At 35.4% G+C, this 23,769-nt stretch overlaps 1 protein-coding gene across 5 annotated transcripts in view; it reads left to right on the top strand.

Moving 5' to 3' along the window:
* Nucleotides 1-23,769, top strand: part of RICTOR (RPTOR independent companion of MTOR complex 2) — a 128,874-nt gene that overhangs the window by 73,875 nt on the left and 31,230 nt on the right. For all 5 annotated transcript variants that reach the window (XR_013418309.1, XM_015139935.3, XM_015139926.3 and 2 more), the window contains exons 7-11: nt 3,379-3,505; nt 10,215-10,384; nt 13,592-13,659; nt 16,682-16,749; nt 20,387-20,469. Coding sequence is in view for 4 of the 5 variants with exons in the window: in XM_015139935.3 (XP_014995421.1) it covers nt 3,379-3,505; nt 10,215-10,384; nt 13,592-13,659; nt 16,682-16,749; nt 20,387-20,469 (516 nt within the window). In the remaining variant the exon portion in view is untranslated. The remainder of the gene's footprint in view (nt 1-3,378; nt 3,506-10,214; nt 10,385-13,591; nt 13,660-16,681; nt 16,750-20,386; nt 20,470-23,769) is intronic.

Genomic DNA, 23,769 nt, shown 5'->3' with positions numbered 1-23,769 from the left:
GGCACCCTTTTTTTTTTTTTTTTTTTTTTAAAGTAAAACCTTGGCAGCTGTACTACAGGTTGAGTATTCCTTTTCCACAATGCTTGGGACCTGAAGTTATTTCCCATTTTGGATTTTTTTGGGTTTTGGAATAGTTGTGTGTATATGAGAAGATATCTTGTGAATGAGAAGACTTAAATCTAAACACAGAATTTATTTATGCTTCGTATACACCTTGTACACATATCCTGAAGTTAATTTTGTATAATTTTTTTTTTTTTTTTTTTTTGAGACGGGGTCTCGCTCTGTCGCCCAGGCTGGAGTGCAGTGGCGCCGTCTAGGCTCACTGCAGGCTCTACCTCCCGGGTTCACGCCATTATCCTGCCTCAGCCTCCCCAGTAGCTGGGACTACAGGCGCCCACCACCACACCCAGCTAATTTTTTTTTAAATTTTTATTTTTAGTAGAGATGGGGTTTCACCATGTTAGCCAGGATGGTTTCAATCTCCCAACCTCGTGATCTGCCTGCCTCGGCCTCCCAAAGTGCTGGGATTATAGGTGTGAGCCACTACACCCAGCCAATTTTGTATAATATTTTTAAGAATTTTGTGCATGAAACAAAGTTTATGTACATTGAACCATCAGAAAGCAAAATTGTCAGATGCTGAATTTTCTACTTCTGGCTCCTGTCAGTGCTCAGAAAGTTTGTGATTTTGGAGCATTTTGGATTTTTGGATTAGGGATGCTCAACCTGCAGTAGAAATTAATGTTTAATATTATAATTACTGTATCACTGAATTTTTTTGTATGCATTCCCAAAAGTCTTAAAATTTGTAATAAAAGTATTAGTCTATTATATTTTAAAAGATAAGGAAAAACACTTTTTGCTTTAGGATAACTTACACTATGAATAATTAAGGAATTCTTATGTTACTTTTTCTTTTATTTTACTCATCTCATTCATTTGGAAATATTCTGTCTGCTTTTTTCTTTTCCATGTCTCTGATTTCCCCCTTCCAATGCAGGCAGCTCTTTTGTGGCTTTATTTCTCTCATTTTTAATGTAGTTTTTCCGCTAGTCAGTTGTTACTATTCTTTTCTTAATCTTATTGAAATTCTACTTGCCATCTACCTAATTTGAACTGTCTTTTTTTCATATATAATTTCTTTATTCATGTAATAAGGAATTAATACCACAAACTTTTTACATTTGAAAGAGATTCATTGACTGGAATCTCATGCCCTTGATACGTAGCAAGATAGTGGCAAAGCCAGAGCAAGAACCCTCTTCTCCAAAATTTCCAAACCTACATTGGCCCATGAGTTTGAAGTTCAAGCTGCCTACTTTGGCCTTCAGAGCCCAGTTTTGGTTCAGCCAACCATTTCTATCTGACATGTCTTATGCCACCATGTGTAGGCAAACTACCCACCACTACTACCACAATTATTACTTCCTTCCAACTCTTTTCATTTTCAGCCCTTCTCACCTTACATTGATCTTCTAGTCTCAGCGCAAATATTAGATATACCCCTTAGGTAACTCAGTGCTTCTCTAATTCCTTTGTGTCAGTTCCACAAATTTATTACCTAGTCAGGATCTTTAATTTGTTTTATATGTCTGACCTGTCATGCCAGAAGAGATTATTAAACTTTTACAGTTTTAACAGTGACTGCATTCTGTGGCTTCTCCCTTATTGAGCATTCATTGGTTTATGAAGAAAGCATTCTCTGATTTGCACACAGTTTAAGAGTTTCTTTGCATATATTTCCTGAAAAATAAGAAGAGTGATTTTATTTGTAAAAATTTTATGTATCTATTTCATAGCACAATCTGGTGAATTAAGTAAGTATATGTTTACTAGACACAAGATTTATATAGAATTTTATACTTGAAACTTTAGAAATTATCTGTTCATACATATCTTCATTTTACAAATGAGGAAATTGAGGCACAGAGAGGCTTGGTTTAGCCAAGGTAGCATAGTTTATTATAGCAGACTTAAGTCTAAAAACCATTTTGCCTGGTTTTTCAGCAAAATATTTTGCAGAATATATTACATGCATTTTGCTATTTGGAGAAATTTTCTTACAAGCTCCTTATAAGAATAGTAATAGATCAGAAAGTATTAAAAAATAACTTAATGTCATAAAATGTTAGAATTCTTTCACCCAGGAAGATCGATTTCCTATACTTCCTATACCTCCTTCCTTCTCCCTTTCTTTCTCTCCTTTTTCAGTTAATTGAAAAAACTGACTTAGAAATGAATATGAAAGCTTTTGTAGATTCTACAATTAATTGGAGATATGTTTGTTTTATGGTTGTAGAACTGTTGTATAATTTCAGGTGAACTTTGTAATATGTCTTTAAAATGCTGCTTAAATGACAAACCACTTACAACTACTAATCAAACATATCTTTCTTTTGATCTTCTATAAGACTTAATTGTGTATCTTTCATTTAGTTATATTGCATCCTCTGATTGTTTCATCACATAAGTTTTATTTTATCAATAGGACAATAAATCTAGTAACATCTGGGTCAGATTAATTTTCTGTAATATTTTATTACCATACAAACAAAATATTTTCTTTTATTTCCACTCCAGGAACCTGCCATTTTTAATTAATTTGCAAAATAGTCTTTATTTACTAAACAATAGTTAGCTACATAATTTTCTGTTTTCCAAATCAAAGACATATGTTACCTATTTTCAGTATTCCAAATGTTATTGCCGGTTAGATCTTTCATTTAATGTGAGATTCATCTGAAGTTTTATTACAAGATATTTCCATCACAATTTTTGAAATATTTAAAATAGATTTGGATTATGAACTCTGCAACAAGCGATGGATGGGGAAGGTGACTAGAGAGTAAGGAGATCATTAGATATCTATTGCAGTAGTCAGAGTGAGAGTGCGGGCCCAAGTTAGTCAGTTAATTAGATGAGGAGAGGGGAGTAGAGGTAAAGATGTTATGGAAGTAAATTGGTAGGACTTGGTGATGATGGTATATGGAGAGATGGTCAGGATCGTAAAAGTGCAGTAATATATTGACTACTATTGTCACCTCTGGTTTACTTTGTCTAGGTACTGAAAAACTGTTTAAGATTTAGTCCCTATTCTAGAATAATTTAAAATCTCAGAAACATTTGGTCAATGAATTTATAGTTTGTAAGAAAAAATCTAACACATTTTCCATGGTAATGGCTATTAACATTTGTTACATCAATTATTAGTTATATTAATATTTTGAAATATCCATAAGAAGCAGAAGATTAAAATTGGTACCTAGATCTTATTCTGGATCTTATTCTATATTATTAACTATTTCAGTTTGGACAAAATAGGTTTAAGAAATGTGTTACTAAAGTAACTTCTTTTTCTGATTCCTTCTGTTACAGATGATTACTGTGAATGCTTCCTTGTTTCCTAGTTCTGTAACCAACTCATTAATTGCAGTTGGAAATGATGGACTTCAAGAAAGAGACAGAATGGTCCGAGCATGCATTGCCATTATCTGTGAACTAGGTCAGAATTTTCTTCAAGTAACAAAAATGTAATATTTTAGAAAGGATATCTAACATTTGATATGTATATATTTTATTACACTTTAAGTTCTGGGATACATGTGCAGAATGTGTAGGTTTGTTACATAGGTATACACGAGCCATGGTGGTTTGCTGTACCCATCAACTTGTCATCTACATTAGGTATTTCTAATGCTATCCCTCTCCTAACCCCCCGACAGGCCCCGGTGTGTGATGTTCCCCTCCCTGTGCTCATATGTTCTCATTGTTCAACTCCCACTTATGAGTGAGAACATGCAGTGTTTAGTTTTCTGCCCCTGTGTTATTTTGCTGAGAATGATAGTTTCCAGCTTCATCCATGTCCCTGCAAATGACATGAACTCATCCTTTTTTAATGGCTGCATAGTATTCCATGGTGTATATGTGCCACATTTTCTTTATCCAGTCTGTCATTGATGGGCATTTGGGGTGGTTCCAAGCCTTTTCTATTGTGAACAGTGCTACAGTAAACATATGTGTGCATGTGTCTTTATAGTACAACGAGTTGTAAATATACCCAATAATGGGATTGCTGGGTCAAATGGTATTTCTGGTTCTAGATACTTGATGAATTGCTACACTCTTCTTCCAAATGGTTGAACTAATTTACACTCCCACCAACAGTGTGAAAGTGTTCCTATTTCTTCATATCCTCTGTAGCATCTGTTGGTTCCTGACTTTTTAATGATTGCCATTCTAACTGGGGTGAGATGGTATTTCATTGTGGTTTTGATTTGCATTTCTTTAATGATCAATGGTGATGAGCTTTTTTTCATATGTTTGTTGGCCACATAAATGTCTTCTTTTGAGAAGTGTCCGTTCATATCCTTTGCCCACTTTTTGATGGGGTTGTCTTTTACTTGTAAATTTAAGTTCCTTGTAGATTCTGGATATTAGTCCTTTGTCAGATGGATAGATTGCAAAAAATTTTTCCCATTCTGTAGGTTGCCTGTTGACTCTGATGATTGTTTCTTTTAATGTGCAAAAGCTCTTTAGTTTAATTAGATCCCATTTGTCAATTTTGGCTTTTGTTGCTATTGGTTTTGGTGTTTTAGTCATGAGGTCTTTGCCCATCCCTATGTCCTGAATGGTATTACCTAGGTTTTCTTCTAGGGTTTTTATGGTTTTAGGTCTTTAATCCATCTCGAGTTAATTTTTGTGTAAGGTGTGAAAAGGGGGTCCAGTTTCATTTTTCTGCATATGGCTAACCATTTTTCCTAACACCAATTTTAAATAGGGAATCCTTTCCCCATTGCTTATTTTTGTCAGGTTTGTCAAAAATCAGATGGTTGTAGATGTGTGACGTTATCCTGAGGGCTCTGTTCTGTTCTATTGGTTTGTATATTTGTTTTGGTACCAGTACCATGCTATTTTGGTTACTGTAGCCTGTAGTATAGCTTGAAGTCAGGTAGTGTGATGCCTCCAGCTTTGTTCTTTTTGTTTAGGATTATCTTGGCTATATGGGGTCTTTTTTGGTTCCATATGAAATTTAAAGTAGTTTTTTCCAATTCTGTGAAGAAAGTCAGTGGTAGCTTGATGGGGATAGCATTGAATCTATAAATCACTTTGGGCAGTATGGCCATTTTCACGATACTGATTCTTCCTATCCATGAACATGGAATGTTCTTCCATTTGTTTGTGTTCTCTCTTATTTCCTTGAGCAGTGGTTTGTAGTTCTCCTTGAAGAGGTCCTTCACCTCCCTTGCAAGTTGTACTCCTAGGCATTTTATTCTCTTTGTAGCAATTGTTAATGGGAGTTCACTCATGATTTGGCTCTCTGTTTGTCTATTATTGGTGTATAGGAATGCTTGTGATTTTTGCACATTGATTTTATATCCTGAGACTTTGGTGAAGTTGCTTATCAGCTTAAGGAGATTTTGCACTGAGACGATGGGTTTTTCTAAGGAGACCCATCTCACATGCAAAGACACACATAAGCTCAAAATAAAGGAATGGGGGAGTATTTACCAAGCAAATGGAAAGCAAAAGAAGCATGGGTTGCAGTCCTAGTCTCTGATAAAATAGACTTTAAACCAGCAAAGATCAGAAACGACAAAGAAGGGCATTACATGATGGTAAAGGGATCCAAGCAACAAGAAGAGCTAACTATCCTAAATATATATGCAACCAATATAGGAGCACCCAGATTCATAAAGCAAGTTCTTAGAGACCCACAAAGAGACTTAGACTCCCACACAACAATAGTGGGAGACTTTAACACTCCACTAGACCACTAGCCAGACTAATAAAGAAGAAAAGAGAGAGGAATCAAATAGATGCAAAAAAAAAATGGTAAAGGGGATATCACCACCAATCCCACAATATAAACACCTCTACGCAAATAAACTAGAAAATCTAGAAGAAATGGATAAATTCCGGACACATACACCCTCCCAAGACTAAATCAAGAAGAAGTTGAATCCTTGAATAAACCAATAACAAGTTCTGAAATTGAGGCAGTAATTAATAGTCTACCAACCAATAAAAGCCCAGGACCAGATGGATTCACAGCTGAATTCTACCACAGGTACAAAGAGGAGCTGGTACCATGCCTTCTGAAACTATTCCAAACAATAGAAAAAGTAAAACTCCTTCCTAATTATTTTTTGAGGCCAGCACCATCCTGATACCAAAAGCTGGCAGAGACACAACAAAAAGAAGAAAATTTCAGGCTAATATCCCTGATGAAAATCGATGTGAAAATCTTCAGTAAAATCCTGGCAAACCAAATCCAGCAGCACATCAAAAAGCTTATCCACCATGATCAAGTCGGCCACATCCCTGGGATGCAAGGCTGGTTCAACATATGCAAATCAGTACACGTAATCCATCACATAAACAGAACCAATGACAAAATCCACATGATTTTCTCAATGGATGCACAAAAGGCCTTCAGTAAAATATTCAACACCCCTTCATGCTAAAAACTCTCAGTAAACTATGTATTGATCGAATGTATTACAAAATAATAAGAGCTATTTATGACAAATCCACAGTCAATATCATACTGAATGGGCAAAAGCTGGAAGCATTCCCTTTGAAAACTGGCACAAGACAAAGATGCCCTCTGTCGGCCGGGCGCAGTAGCTCACACCTGTGATCATAGCACTTTGGGAGGCCGAGGCGGGTGGGTCACGAGGTCAGGAGATTGAGACCATCCTGGCTAACACGGTGAAACCCCGTCTTTACTAAAAATGCAAAAAATTAGCTGGGCGTGGCGGTGGGCGCCTGTAGTCCCACCTACTTGGGAGGCTGAGGCAGGAGAATGGCGTGAACCCGGGAGGCGGAGCTTGCAGTGAGCCGAGATCACGCCAGTGCACTGCAGCCTGGGCGACTGAGACTCTGTCTCAAAAAAAAAAAAAAAAAAAAAAAAAGATGCCTTCTGTCACCACTCCTATACAACATAGTATTGGAAGTTCTGGCCAGGGCAAACAGGCAAGAGAAAGAAAGAAAGGGTATTCAAATAGGAAGAGAAGTCGTCAAATCGTCTCTGTTTGCAGATGACATGATTGGATATATAACATTTTTAAGGCCTTTAATACATGAATTCTTTATTGTTACAAAAAATATGAAAAAGCACATTTCTGGTAGGGAAGTAGAGAACTTGTGATTTAACAAAAAATTTCAATGTGACGTTAAAATTCTATAAATTTTAAACTTTTCTTCATCATTAAGTTAGCATAGGAATTGTCTAAATTCCAGTAATATTATATAATAGAATCTGTAGTCTGGCTGTCTAACATTAGTTATTCTGTATGTTTGTATTAGTTCATTTTCACACTATTATGAAGAACTACCTGAGACTGGGTAATTTATGAAGAAAAAAGGTTTATTTGACTCACAGTTTTGCATGACTTGGGAGGCCTCAGGAAACTTGAAATTGTGGCAGAAGGCGATGGAAGTGAGGCATGTCTTACATAGCAGCAGGAGAAAGAGTGAAGGGGAAGTGCCACTTTTAAACCTTCAGATCTTGTGAGATTCACTGTCACGAGAGTAGCATGGAGAAAACTGCCCCATAATCTAGTCACCTCCCACCAGGTCCCTTCCTCGACACATGGGTCCAATTTGAGATGAGATTTGGGTGGGACACAGAGCCAAACCATATCATTCTTGATATGGGTTAAAAACAGTAAACAATCCATTATGCCTAATAATAATAAACTCTAGGCCAGGCGTGGTGGCTCGCACCTGTAATCCCAGCACCTTTGTGAGGCCAAGGTGGGCGGATCGCGAGGTCAAGAGATCGAGACCATCCTGGCCAACCAACATGGAGAAACCCCGTCTCTACTTTAAAAAAAAAAAAAAAAAAAAAAGCCACGCCTGTAGCCCCAGCTACTCAGGAGGCTGAAGCAGGAGAATCGCTTGAACCCAGGAGGCGGAGGTTGTGGTAAGCCAAGATCACGCCACTGCACTGCAGCCTGGGTGATAGAGCTTGAGTGTATATCCAAAAAAAAAAAAAAACCAACAACAACATATTTTAAATGTTCAGCCTCACTTATTATCAAAGAAATACAATTTTAAGTGACAAGAAAATATATTTTTTCCACCACCTAAAGTAGGAATGATGTTGGTTACATTCCCTCTTGAGATGATAAATGATAACAAAAGTTTAAGCTAAAAAAAAAAAAAAAAAAAAGAGAACCAAAACCTACCATTGAGGATTTTTTAAAAAGACCACAATATTTGTTGATTTAGAGACAAGAGTCAAAACTGTGATTAGGGAAATTAAAAAAAAAAAAAAATAGTAAAACTTGACTGTGTGCCAATCTGTAGGACTGCCTGGTTGCCTGGAACGCTATACTCAAAGTTAATTTTTCATTATAAAGTGCATTATAATTAAACAGAAAATAAATGAGTGAGCCAGTATAACTCAAGAAAACAAGAGAAGAAGAAAAAAGTCCATTTCATGTTAAGCAGATGGAGAAAAACCAATAAAACTAGAAGTCTTAATTAATGAACAAGATGTAATCTAAATTGTTAATTGGAATAAGAAAGTAAAATCCACAAATGTTTGGAAAACCCAAAGGTTTGAAATACAAAAGATTAATAAGGAAATGAAGAGAATAGTTTTTATGTGTATTTGGAAACTTAATAAAATGAATGGATTTTCAGGATAAATTTTAATTTCCGGTTACTCAAAATTGTAAAATACAAATAGCTCAAAAGCTATAGAAGTATTTGAAAACATTTATGAAAAAATTGCTTCAAGAAAACTCATCCAGGTTCTTTTGTTTTTTTAAAAAAAACAGGTAATTCTTACGTAGTGTAATCTGATTTAGAGCATTAAAAATATACAAATTTCTTTTCTTTTTTTTGTTTTTTTTGTTTTTTTTTGTTTTTGAGATGGAATCTCATTCTGCCACTAGGGTGGAGTGCAGTGGCGCGATCTCAGGCTCACTGCAACCTCTGCCTCCCGGGTTCAAGCAATTCTCCTGCCTCAGCCTCCCAAGTAGCTGGGACTACAGGCACCTGCCACCACGCCCAGCTAATTTTTTTTTTGTATTTTCAGTAGAGATGGGGTTTTACCATGTTGGCCAGGATGGTCTCCATCTTTTGACCTTGTGATCCACCCGCCTCAGCCTCCCAAAGTGCTGGGATTACAGGCATGAGCCACTGCACCTGGCCAAACCTACAAATTTCTTATTATGTAACTAGCATTTTATGTACATGTACACAGATACACATATACTTAGATAGATAGATAATTAGAAGGCTACTTTGTTAGCATTCAAGAATATTTATCTCAAATCAACAATCAATGCTATTCTTAATGGTGAATTTCTACAAATACTACATCCTTGTAACTTAGCCAAAATAATAAAATATGTGTATATATTGGAAAGGAGACAGTATTACTTTGTAGATGGTATCTTCTATATAAAAAAATCTCTGAAGTAAAAACCAACTTAATTTTAGGTAGTAGGACTATGTGAAAACAGATTTGACAGATTTTTGTGTTTCAGCAATAATCATTAATTAGAAAAAGCAATACTATGTTTAAAGTAGAAAAAATATATAAGACAAATTTTATAAGAACTGTGTATGACTTGTTTGTGTGTTTGGGGAGTACTTTTGACTTTGTCAAATTGATTCTTAAGAAGATATAACTAATCTGTAAGGGTACAAATGAGAACGGTGGTGGCCTGTGCAGTGGAGGAGGACTCACTGGAAAGTAATGTGAGAGATCTTTCTAGGATAATGAGAGTTCTGTATGTTGAGTGGACATCTTTGGAGCAAGAAATTTCTGAGCTCAAAATTACTAAACTGTGTGTTCTGTGTGTGTGTTTAATAAAAATATAGAGAAATGAATTATACCATTTTAAACAAAATCTGAAATTAAATCACAGATGAAAGATTTGAGACAGATAAATGGCTAATATCCCTACCTTATAAAGAACTCCCTGCAATTGATAGGAAAAAAAAGCCATTCCAGTATTATATGGACAAAGGGTATGAAAAGACAATCCAAAGATATTTTAAAAATCAGTTTTTGGGGAAGTATATTCAGTGACTCTTTATCCACTTGTCCTTTTATCTACCTGTTCTTATAAATGTTGTTATTAGAAAGTTTTTCAAGTCAGAAAGGCAATTAAATTTTAAAGCCCAGATTTTTTATTACTTTTAATAATTACCCCAAATATAATATGTTAAGTTTTTCTCTTTTATTTTAGCACTTCAGAATCCAGAGGTGGTGGCCCTTCGAGGTGGACTAAACACCATCTTGAAAAATGTGATCGATTGCCAATTAAGTCGAATAAATGAGGCCCTAATTACTACAATTTTGCACCTTCTTAATCATCCAAAGACTCGACAGTATGTGCGAGCAGATGTAGAATTAGAGGTAGGAACTTTAATATTCTTTTCTAGTTTTAAAATATGATTATAAATGTATACTTTTACTTTGAAGTATTAAATTCTATAGATGCAGTACCACATTAATTATCAAACCTAAATTAGCTGAGACTGATTTGTTCCCAGCTCTATTTTACAGATCATTCAGTTTGGACTGAATTGAAAACATTACTCTTAATAGTATTTCATCAATGTGTAAAGTAAATTTTATTTTTGTATTATATATGAAAAGTTTATGAACCAAATTAGAGTACAAAGAAAGATATGTAAGAAATTTACCTATTTAAGATTACCATTTGCTTTTAAGGCCGTCAGTACATTGTGAATAGCTCCCGCTAATTATACAATATGAAACCTACTAAAATTTCTGAAGTTGGAAGCACTTTGTTAGCAACTAATTATATCTACTAGAAAGAAAGCGTATATGTATATTTTGTAAATACCTTTTAAATTTTTTATGATTCAAGTAGGGTTTATTACAGTTAGTCAAAAGTAATAAGGCTACTGTATACTTTTCTTTATAAGAAAGTATGTAGGGGAGGTTGGAACAGAATTATGCACTATATTATAGTTTCTTCCTGTGCATGTATTGCGTTATTGTCTTTTGAATATTTGGAGTCAGTTTAAATCAAAGATTTGTTTGTATTTAGGTATGAAATCATGTGTGATATAAATGATTGATTGTCCCCTAATTTGTTTTTCCAAATCATTTTTTGAAACTTAAGTGTTCTGTTTTTATCAGGACTATTTTTAAAAATGCTTCACATTATAAAATTGACATCAGCCTATATTATTAACTAACAGTGTTAGTAAAATATTCTTAGTAAGTGATTTCAAGTACATTATTCATTGGAATTCTATGGGAATAAACTGGCACTGTTGATATTTTATAATTTGTTTAGCTTTATTTTTTTTCTTATCAAGTAAGAAAACTATAATTTTAAAATTAGATGAATAAAAGATAATATGTATAGGCTCTGTGTTTTGTTTTTTGTTTTGTTTTGAGATGAGGTCTCACTCTGTTGCCAGGCTTAAGTGTAGGTGGCACGATCATGTCTCACTGCAGCCTAGACCTCCCAGACTCAAGCGATCCTTCCATGTCAACCTCCTGAGTAGCTGGGACTATAGGCATGTACCACCACCCCTGGCTAATTTTTGCATATTTTGCAGAGACGGGACTTTGCCATGTTGCTCAGGCTGGTCTTAAACTCCTGAGCTTATGCAATCCACCCACTTCAGCCTCCCAAACTGCTGGGCTTACAGGTATGAGCCATTATGCCCAGCCAGCTGCGTTTTTATTCCTATATATCATACAGTGGATTAGCAAAGCCTTTATATAAATGAAACAAACCTCAAACACAGGAAAACCAGAGGTCTGCTTAGTCTTACCAAAATTGCATTGTAGCCTCAATTTAACTTAGTTGGGCATTAGAATAAGGTAATCAGTCCCCTTAATCTACCTGTCTAGCAGAGGAAAGAATAAACCATCTTGAGTGGGAGATAACATCACGTGGAGCCTTTTATAAAGTGCACATTCAGTCAGAAATTAGTCATTTAAAAAGACATGACTGTATGACTGAAAACCCAAAAGAAAAAAAAAATCCATAGAAACATGCTTGCAGGTAATTCAGATAGAGGAAAAAGACATTAAAACAACTCCGATTAATTTGTTCAAGAAGATAAATAAAATACATGAAATAATGGAGAATTTCACCATATAATTGGATATGTGAAAAGAATCAAATGGAAATTCTAGTACTGAAAATATGATATCTGGAATTCAGAGCACAATGAAATTAAAATTCAGTTTGAACAGGAAGATATTATTAGTAAACTGAAAGAGAAGTCAATAAAAATATCCAAGGGTAAAACAAAAATAATGTTAATTCACACACAGTAAAGCACAGAGAGAAAAAAGAAAGAAAATTGAACAGCACAAAAGGGATAAAACATAATTGCAGTCTTTGGAGAGCAAAAGTTGGCAGAAGCAAAGATCCAAAGAGACAGTGGCCAAAATTTTGTTTCTAAAACTGATAAAGCTTCATGTTATAAAGCTCAGAAAACAAATGAGATAATACATAGGGAGGAACTGAGCTCTCTTGCCAACAATCAGCACCTTGTGAGTGACACTTCTTGACGCAGATCCTCTAGCTCCAGTCAGGCCTTCAGATGACTACAGGCTTGGCTAACACTTGGACTGAAATCTTATGAGACCTTGAGCCATAACCATATAGCCAAACGTCTCCTAGATTCTTAAGTCACTGAAACTGTATACATTAATAAATATTATTTGTTGTCAAAAGGAGACATAAAGAAAGGCTAAAGGGAATCCTCAGTTGAAAGGAAAATGACCCAAGACAGAGAAATGCAGGAAGGAATGAAGAACACCAGAAAAAGTAAATATATGACGATTTAGGAGTCATGACTGTTAAAAGCAATTATTAATCTCTTATATTTTAAATTATATTTAGAACTAAAATTCATGTCCACAGTAATGCCGAAGACAAGATGGGAAGGTTGTTAATAAAATATAGTAGTTCTAAAGTAGCCGGTAATCCCAGCTACTCTGGATCCTAAGGCGGGAGGGTTGCTTGAGCCCAGGAATTCAAGGTTGCAGTAAGCTGTGATCACACCCCTCACTACATCTTAGTCTGCACAGTAGAGTATGATCCCGTCTCTTAAGTTTTAAAGTAATGAGTTATTTTAGCAAGGTTGCTGAATACAAGCAACAACACACAAAAATAATTTGGACTTTCTTTATACCAGCAACAAAAGGAACATGCAGTTCATTAATAGAACTATTTAAATTTTCAAAGACAGGCAAAACTAATTATAGCGTCAGAAGTCAAGATGGTTATCTTGGGATAGATACTGATTGTGACTACAAAGGTATAATAGAGCTTTGAGGATGCCTATAATGTTTTCTTTAGTACTAGTTACATGAGTGTGCTCAGTTTGAGAAAATGAGTTTTAGATACATATTAAACCTCAGTTTAAAAGTTCAGAACTTCAATTTGTACATTAAAAAAAATCACACAACATATTCCCCGATGATGAGTTAGAAGAAATAAGTCCCTCAGGCAGTAAACCCATTAAAGATAGAGAGAAATGGAATGAATTTTAGTTTGTTACAGAAAGGACGCATTTTAAAATAAAGACTTTTCTTCTTCTTCCTTTTTTTTTTTTTTTAAAATAGAGAATTTTAGCACCCTATACTGATTTTCACTACAGACATAGTCCAGATACAGCTGAAGGACAGCTCAAGTAAGTAATATTGGTTCCTAATAATTTTTAGATAATGTATATGTTAATACTAAAGCTTTTAGGTTTGCGTGATTGCATGTACAGCCGGAGAAATATGAGTTTAAATGAATTTTTTATTTTATAGAATTATGTTGCATTTCTCTCATAATTTACTGTGGTTTAAAAAATTTAAAGCTTTGAGAAATGTAAAGAATAATTTCTTATTTCAAAAAATATATGGTAGACTGTGACAGAAACCAAGGTCATTATTTTTGTATTGTATATATTTTAGCATAATTACATTGAAAAACTAAAAGAATGAAATAACAGTAAGTAGTACAATGAAGAGTGACCTTAACTTACTGAGTCAGCAGAATGATGTAATATGTAGACTTCTGAGAGTAAGCTTAATACAGAAATTAATGAGAGTAAAGATTATTATCTAGAAATGAGAGTATAATTTTCAGGGTGTTTTTGGAGAGAAAGGCACATGTTCACTAGGTATTTGGAGATAACTTTAAACTAATTTAGGGATCAAATAAAGCACTCTGTAAAGATTTTGCAAATGACACATTTCCATTAAATGTGTTATCTAGTGTTTTTCTGGTAGACTTTATTGCACTTCAATTAGTTTATTGTCCGCATAAACTTACTGTGATACATAGTATAGGTTTTTAAATTCCTCCCTAAATTTTATAACATTGCCAGGGAAATGTTTTTCATTTTTCCCCCTGCGTTAAAAATAGTGATTTCTGTAATCCTAGCACTTTGGGAGGACAAGGCAGGTGGACAGCCTGAGGTCAGGAGTTTGAGACCAGCCTGACCAATCTGGTGAAACCCCGTCTCTACTAAACAATACAAAAACAATTAGCTGGGCATGGTGACATATGCCTGTAGTCCCAGCTACTCTGGAGGCTGAGGCAGGAGAATTACTTGAACTCGGGAAGCGGAGGTTGCATTGAGCTGAGATCGTGCCACTGCACTCCATCCTGGGCGACAGAGCGACACTCTTGTCTCAAAAAAAAAAAAAATAGTGGTTTCATACCTTTAGTCACATCCGTCATTGTGAACTCAATTATCACACCCTAACATACCATGATCTACTTTAAGCTAAGAGATCCAAGTAGACGTCCTCTAAGACTTCTCAGACTTATTCTTGCAAACTTTAGTTATGAATTGGAATTTGTAAGGCCCTTTTTTGGCTTCTTTAAAATACAGACATTCTCTTATTGACGGAGAGTATGAGTTTTCTGTTGCTGCACACCAAATAACAATAAGCATGATGGCTTAAAACAATACCAGTTTATTAGATTACAGTTTGATAGGTCAGAAGTCTGGCTCAGCTCTTTCCTGGAGGCTCTGGTGAAGAATCCATTTCCAAGGTCATTCAGATTGTTGAGAAAATTTAGTTTCTTGCTACTGTACAACTGCTATGCCTTCTTCCTTACTGGCTGTCAGCTGGGGCCACTTTCACCTTCTAGAGGCCTCCCACATTCCTCGGCATGCGGTCTCCTCCCTCTGCAAAGGCAACAATGCTGGAATCTTTCCAGTGCCTTCAGCCTCTCTGACTTTTTCTTTGACCAACAGCTAGAGAAAGCTCTCTAATTAGATCAAGCCTGCTATATGATGTATACCCTGTCTTATGCTCTACTAGACAATATAATATAAACATAGTCACAGTCATAGCAGTGATATCTCATCATGTTCACAGGACCCAGAGATCAGGTCATGGAATCTTGGGATAGGGCCATTTATAGAATTCTGCATATGATGATGGACAATAGGCAAACCTAGATATTTTTTAGAGTTGGGAAGGTGGAGCTATTCTATCAGAATCCTTCCTTTCCTGTTTGATTCTATACTTTCTTCTGAGTTTCTGGAGTATATAGGCAGGTAGATATCAGGCCTGTAAATAAGGGTACATTATGACCAGGGAATAGGGAAATGACTGATTTTTAAAATATTACAAATTTAATAGGTTAGAGATGGATTACCAGACAGTCTATGTATGTCACCAGCTTTTTCAAGAGAAAGAGCGCTGAAAGCTTAACACAGGTGTCTGATTCTCCCTTCCAAGCCACCCCCGCCCCCATTTTCATTTCTGTTATTTTCTCATTTTAACTGGTGCTGCATAGCTTGGTCTTTTTCTTTGAGCTTTTCAATCCACTTTTGTAGACTATGTAATTGCTCACTAATATCTAATTAGATTTTCTGTCATTGCTCTTTATTCCTTCTAGTTTTTGTTGCTGTTTTTCCCAGTTCTGTGATTTTCTGTATGCTCACAACCATTAAGAATTTAAGCAGGAAAGATAAAAAAAAAGGTGGCACAGGAAAAAAGGGACAATCGACAGGGTAGACATGACGGTTGGAGTGACATGAATAAAGAGACACAAAATTGCTATTAAGTATTGAAACTGGCCATAAGCCAACCATGAAAAATGTTTAACAGATATAAAAAATTCAATTGCTTAATTAATTGTCAAAACTATTATAGAGGAATGAATAATGGACACAGTTGGGTACATATTGTCAAGGAAGAAAGTAGCTGGTGATGTTAATATGTAGTTATTTCATAACATTTCAGTGACTATATATGTTGTTGAACTTGCTTGTTGGAAACGTTCAAATAAGTTTAGAGCAAAGATTGTGAAGTAAAGAGTGCGTGTGATTAAAATTAAGAGGTTTATGTGATAATTTTCTTTGCTAAGGGGCAGCCTAGTACCACAGATGCTTATTAAGCAGACTTAATGCTTAATTAAATCTTATCTACGAGTAGCTTTCAGAGAGAGCAGGAATGTAGAACTGAGTAGAAAAGCAGAATTTATGACTTAAACGATGTTGTGAATTTAAGTTCAAAGTCAGTTTATAATTGGCTGATTTGCTTTAGTGTAGATCTGATCTTTGTGTTTTTTAATGTCTTGTTTTAATTTTATGTGTAAATGTTTAAACATTAATGATAGCTCTTATGATTTAGTAGCAGGAAAAAACTCATTTTAACATTTTATTTCATTGATTCCCCCCCCGCCCCCCCCACCCCCAACAGAGAAGACAGAGAAGCACGATTTCTAGCCAGTAAAATGGGAATCATAGCAACATTCCGATCATGGGCAGGTAGGTTACTCTACATTGCTTTATAACATTCAAGAAGAAAAACTAGACTGCTTTTTCAAATGTTAAATTATTATTGTAGCATCTAATTCAGATGCTAATCTAGTCTTACTTTGTGTGTTATTATTAGAACCAAAGGAATTCATATAAAATTATTAAAATATGGTGAAGAAAATTTGTAATAGTCAATAGGAATTAGCTAATATTATGATCAGTATACACATATTTATTAATTATTTGCCAGTCACTGTGCTAATGATTACCTGGGCAATTAAAAAAAAATTTAAGCATGATCTTTACCAAAATAACCTACAAAACTTGAGTGTTAGCCGTATATGTAACTTAAGTTTGTTACTTAAAAGTACAATGTAGTGTCATAAATACAAAATAAGCAAGATAGGTCATTAATAGTTCCAAATTTCTTCAGAATAGTGATTGTACATGTTTTATCTTTCCATGGAATAAAAAGTAAATACTATTTTTAAAATAATACCACCATTAAATGTGTTGTTAATAACATTGGGTTTTTGCCGTTAAGAGTAATTGAGAGTAATGGCAAAAACCACAATCACTTTTGTACCGAATGTATTGATTATCTTCTTCCTTCTTGATTTTGTATTATTGTGAAGGGGTAGCATGGAAAAGAAGTAGCAATAAGCCAAAAAAAAAGGAAATTCACCTAAACATTTATGTGAACCTAGGTAACCCTAACTTACAAATACCTTTTCCATACAAATGTTTACTCCAGCCATTTGTATGGAAGGGCCACTTGGCCCCTAACCAGTATGTTTCCAGGGATTTTCTCTGTTCTCTTAGCAGCTTGGTAAAAAGCTCTGCCTTCTATACCTCATAAATGCCTATTTTCCTTACGCTGATGGACAACCATAGGATTCTATGATGATACAACAGTCATACATACTTTTTAAAAATACTTCATCAGCTCCCCAATACTTTGTTTTCTGTAGTTACAGTCATCTTCCTTTACCACTCTTCAGCTTCCTTGTCATTAGAGCTGTTTAATCAGTTCTATCCTGCATCCTAGCTACTATCTCCTTATTCTTCCTACATACAGACTCTACGCTTCCTGTAATGATTTCTGTTTCTGCCAGTCTCTTTCCTTATTGCTCTTAAACATTCTTTCTACTGTGTTTCAATTTCCCCTGGAGCTCTTTTATACTGATTCATCATTAGAAACTTAGAGGGGTGGGGCCGGGTGTGGTTGCTCATGCCTGTGATCCCAGCACTTTGGAAAGCCAAGGTGGGTGGATTACCTGAGGTCAGAGATTTGAGATCAGCCTGGCCAACATGGTAAAACCCTGTCTCTACTAAAAATACAAAAATTAGCCGGGTGTGGTGGCGGGCGCCTGTAATCCCAGCTACCTGGGAGGCTGCAGCAGGAGAATCGCTTGAACCCAGGAAGTGGAGGTTACAGTGAGCCGAGATTGCGCCAGTGCACTCCAGCCTGGGCGACAGAGCGAGACTCCATCTCAAAAAAAAAAAAAAAAGAAAGAAGGAAACTTAGAGGGGTGGGAGTCTTCTACCTTTCTATTGAAGTAAGAAGAGAAATATCATAATTACAAGTTAAAATCTTGAAAGCATTTGTCTCATGGAAATAACTTCCTAAATAATATTTATATTCTGTAGTACTGTTTATAAGTTAAATAAACTTTTGTGTACTTGTAACATTATTTCTTTGATGTATTTCCAGTTCCAAATAACTGACTGAAAAATGATCTTTTAGAACACATTTTTTAATGAGATGCAATAACAGCCTGTTTTCCATATTAGCAGAGTACCATCTTTTGAGACTATATCTTATCTGTAATTTCTCAAACTACTATCAGACATCAAAATTTGCGAAATACTATTTTGATACTTTGAGCAAATAAGCTTATCTAGTATGTTTTAATTTGAATTTTGATCCTGAATCTAAAGAGAACATAGAGACTGTTCATAAATAATCTGTATGCTTAGCTAGAAGTACAGGGAACTTTAGAGTCCTATAAGACATTTTAAAGAATGTTTTCTCTAACATGTCATGAAAAATTTGAAACATACATAAAAATTGAAAAAACTATACAGTGAGCACCCATATACTTCCACCTAGATTTTACTGTGTTTGCTGTATTATGTATCTGTCCATCTGTCCATCCCCCTGGGCATTCATCAGTCCATTTATGTTATTCTAATATATCTCAAAGGAAGTTGCAGACATAGTCCTCTTCACTCCTGAACACTGCAGCATGCACATTATTAACAGAATTAGATGTTTGTTTATGGTCCTGATTTGTTTTCGGGGGGAGAGATTTGAGGTAAATTTATGTAGAGTGAAATGCACACATCATTAGTCTACTGTTTGATGCATTTTGACAAATGCTTACACCTTTGTAATTCAAACCCTTTTCAATGTATAGAACATTATCATTGCCCTAGAAAGTTCTCTTATATTCTTTCCTAGAAGGTTTTTGACTCAGTACTCCCAAGGAGGAACACCATTATTTTTGTGGCTTAGTTTTGCCTATTCTGAAACTTAATATTAGTGGAATCATACTGATACAAAGGCTTTTTTGTAAGACTTCTTTCACTTGACGTAATGATTTTGATACTCATTTATGTTATTGTATATATCAGTAATATGTTCCCCTTTTTTACTAAGTAATATGCAATGAACATTTCAGTTTTTGTTGGGTTTTTTTTTTTTTTTTTGCCCTTCTCCTGTTACGGAACATTTGACCTGTTTCTAGATTTGACTATTCAAAGCCCCTTTATCAAAGATAAAGCTTCTTTGAGCAATTTTATACAAGCTTTTTTTGTGGACATGAGTTTTTATTTCTCTTGAGTAAATACCTAAATGGAATTGCTGGGTCTGAGAGTGGATGTATGTTTGTGTCCATGAGAAACTGGCAGACTTTTTCCCAAAATACTTACACTGTTTTATACTCCCATCGTCAGTGTATGTGAGTCCCAGTTGTTCTGCATCCTTGTCAGTATTTGGTGTTGTAAGTCTTTAATTTTAGCCATTCTAGTAGGTATATTTTGGTTTCTTGTTATTAATATAGTTTGCATTTCCCCAATGACTAATGATATTGAGCATTTTGCATGTGTTTATTGGCTATTCATACATCTTTTGTGACATGATTTTAATGTTTAAAATTGTTCAACTTAGTTCTGTAACTTAAAAATTTTGAATCATATAATTTATTTGAAGTCTATTGCTTATTGTGCATTCAATATATTTTAGAATTGAACTTCTAAATAATAAATGCCAAGTAGAGTTTTTCACTTTAAAGTGAGGAGCATAAAAGAGGGGAGACAGACCATTGTCTTATTTTCTCCCATGTTCTTACTCCCAGAGAAGCGTTCATCAGGCAGTCAGACTCATGAACTTTTTGGATATGAAACAGATACTGAAGATGGAATTTAAGTGATGAAATTACTGGTAATCTCTAATCAGTAGAGAAATACGGAGTATGCTTCAAATATATTTCAGTTATATAATAGCTCTTATGATGACCAAACAGTATCATAGATAATCATATAATTTGCCTGGAAAAATATAACAGATTTTATATTATACCTTGCTATCGAAATTTTTTTGAAATTCATGTCAGTGATTTTTTTTTCTTTATATCTTCTTTAGGTATTATTAATTTATGTAAACCTGGAAACTCTGGGATCCAGTCTCTAATAGGAGTACTTTGCATACCAAATATGGAAATAAGGGTAGGTAAAAGTTACTAGGATTGTTTCATTCCTGGACCTTTAACAGTGGGAATTAATTATAAAACAAAAATTATTTCAGGTGATGCTATTTCCTCATTAGTTGTTGATCTATATCATATTTTTAAAGTACCCAAGTACATATTTACTACTTAGTTAAACCCTAAATATAATAGGAATCATTTAAAATATTGCTGTTGTTAGGAATAATGGCTGTATTAAAAATTGAGTCGAGACCGGACATGGTGGCTCACACCTGTAGTCCCAGCACTTTGGGAGGCTAAGGCATGTGGGTCACCTGAGATCAGGAGTTCTAGACCAGCCTCCTCAATATGGTGAAACTCCGTCTCTACTAAAAATACAAAAAATTAGCCAGGCACCTGTAATCCCTGCTACTCAGGTGGTGGGTGCCTGTAATCCCAGCTACTCAGGAGGCTGAGGAAGGAGAATCAAACCTGGGAGGTGGAGGTTGCAGTGAGCCAAGATCGCAGCATTGCACTCCATTCTGGGCAACAAGAGCGAAACTCCATCTCAAAAAAACAAAAGTTGAGTTGAAAATATGAACTTAGTTATGCTTTATTCATTAAAACAATGTAAACAACACACACGGGCATTCTCACTATAAAAGGTTCAAGCACTACAGACTACATTTAACAAAAAGTAAATGTATTTATGCTTTCTAACTTATGTTTTGTAGTATGTGGTGAGATTTTATTTTAATGATGGTGGTTTTGATTAAAATGGAGTTGTTAATATTTCTATATTTATTAGATATATTTCTAAATTATTTGTAAGAATTTGTAATATACAGTAAAATCGAATTTGAAGGAAAAGATAATTCTTAAAGTGATTTTTTTCCTTTCTCCTTAAATGTTTTTATTTGTTTTAATTTTGTTTCTTCCTTTTGCCCTTCCTTATATGAACCAAACCTGGAGCTGAAAAATATTATTAGAAAATATTAGCCAGGTGTGCCTTGTTTAAATGTGAAATAAAAAGTATTTAGATAATGGAAATGAAAGGATATGATTATAAATGGAAAGATTTGTAAGCAGGTAACAAACTGTTGAGGTAACTCACTCCTTACCCTGTAGGTGGATAAAGAACATGGTCTTTGGAGAGTCTGACCAACTGAGGTTTAACCTCTGGTTTTATTTATTTTTTTGTTAGCTCCATGACCTTGGGAAAATTGCTTTATTGCACAATTAGGTTAATGAAAAATTTAATGACTAGATTAAGTGGTGTATGTCGTAGTAAGCATTTAGTCATCCCTTCTCTAATATAGCCCTTATACAGTTTCAAAATATGGTATAGTCATGCATTGGTTAATGATAGGAATATGTTCTAAGAAACTCACTGTTAGATGATTTCATCCTGTGAACATCCTAGAGTACACTTACACAGACCTAGATGGTATAGTCTACTACATACCTAGGTTATGTGGTATAGCCTATTGCTTGTAAGCTGCAAACCTGTATAGCATGTTACTGTACTGAGTACTGTAGGCAGTTGTAACACAGTGGAATTCGGGTATCTAAACATCTAAACATAGAAAAGGTACAATAAAAATACAGTATAAAAAATTAAAAATACTGGCCAGGCACAGTGGCTCATGCCTGTAATCCTGCACTTTTGGAGGCCGAGGCGGGTGGATCATGAGGTCAGGAGATCGAGACCATCCTGGCTAACACAGTGAAACCCTGTCTCTACTAAAAATACAAGAAACTTAGCCGGGCGGGGTGGCGGGCACCTGCAGTCCCAGCTACTTGGGAGGCTGAGGCAGAATGGCATGAACCCAGGAGGCGGAGCTTGCAGTGAGCCGAGATCGCGCCACTGCACTTCAACCTGGGCCACAGAGCACGGCACCTATATAGGGTACTTACAGTGCATGGAGCTTACGGGACTAATAGTAGCTCTGGATGAGTCAATGCATGAGAAGTGAGTGAATATTAAGACCTAGGACATGACTGTACACTACTATAGACTTTACAGACTTGTACACTTAGGCTACATTTATTTTACTAAAATTTCTTTTCTTCAAAAATAATTAACTTTAGCTTACTGTAACCTTTTTACTTTATAACTTTCAAATTTTTTAAACTTTTGACTTTTTTGCAATAATATTTACCTTAAAACACACATTGTATAGGTGTACAAATTTTTTTTGGTTTTAATATCCTTATTCTGTAAGATTTTTGTTTTTTAATTTTTTTTCTTTTTAAACTTTTTTGTTAAAAACAAAAACACAGGCCAGGCGCAGTGCCTCACAACTGTAATCTCAGCACTTTGGGACGCCAAGGCAGGCAGATCACCTGAGATCAGGAGTTCGAGACCAGCATGGTCAACATGATGAAACCCCATCACTACTAAAAATACAAAAATTAGCCGGGCGTCGTGGCAGGTGCCTGTAATCCCAGCTACTCGGGAGGCTGCGGCAGGAGAATCGCTTGAATCCGGGAGGCGGAGGTTGCAGTGAGCCGAGATCGCGCCACTGCACTACAGCCTGGGAGACAAGAGTGAGACTTTGTCTCAAAAAAAAAAAAACCAAAAAAACCACACACGCACACACACGCACACACTAGCCTAGGATCATCAGTATCACTGTCTTCCACCTCCATACCTTGTCCCACTGGAATGTCTCCAGGGGCAGTATACATGAATGAAGCTGTCATCCTCTGTGATAACCATGTCTTGTTATGGAATACCTGCCTGAGGCTGTTTTACAGTTAACCTTTTTTTTTTTTTTTTTTTTTTTTAAAGAGACAGTGTCTTGCTCTGTCACCCAGGCTAGAGTGCAGTGGAATGATCATAGCTCACTGCATCCTCAAACTTCTCAAATCAAGTGATCCTCTTGCCCCAGCCTCCCGAGTAGCTAGGACTACAGGAACGTGCCACCACACCCAGTGAATTTTTAAATTTTTTGTAGAGATGGGGTTTCACTATTTTCCTACTCTCAAAATTCTGGCCTCCAGCAATCCTCCCACCTTGGCTTCCCGAAGTGCTTTTTTGGTTTTTTTTTATAGTATAGGAGTACACTCTAAGATAATGATAAAAGGTATAGTAAATAGGTAAACCAGTAACACATTTATTATCAAATATTATGTAATTGTACATAATTCTATATGTAATACTTTTAAACAACTGGCAGTGCAGTGAGTTTGTTTACTCCAGCATCACCACAAACAGTTGAGTAATATTGCCCTGTGACAGACAATATGACTGCTACAGTTTCACTAGGCAATAGGAATTTATCACCTTCATCATAATCTTAGGGAACCACCATTGTATATATGGTCCATCATTGAC

Source organism: Macaca mulatta, chromosome 6, assembly GCF_049350105.2.
Source record: "Macaca mulatta isolate MMU2019108-1 chromosome 6, T2T-MMU8v2.0, whole genome shotgun sequence".
Classification (NCBI taxonomy): Eukaryota; Metazoa; Chordata; class Mammalia; order Primates; family Cercopithecidae; genus Macaca; species Macaca mulatta.
This window is presented reverse-complemented; position numbering and strand designations above follow the sequence as displayed.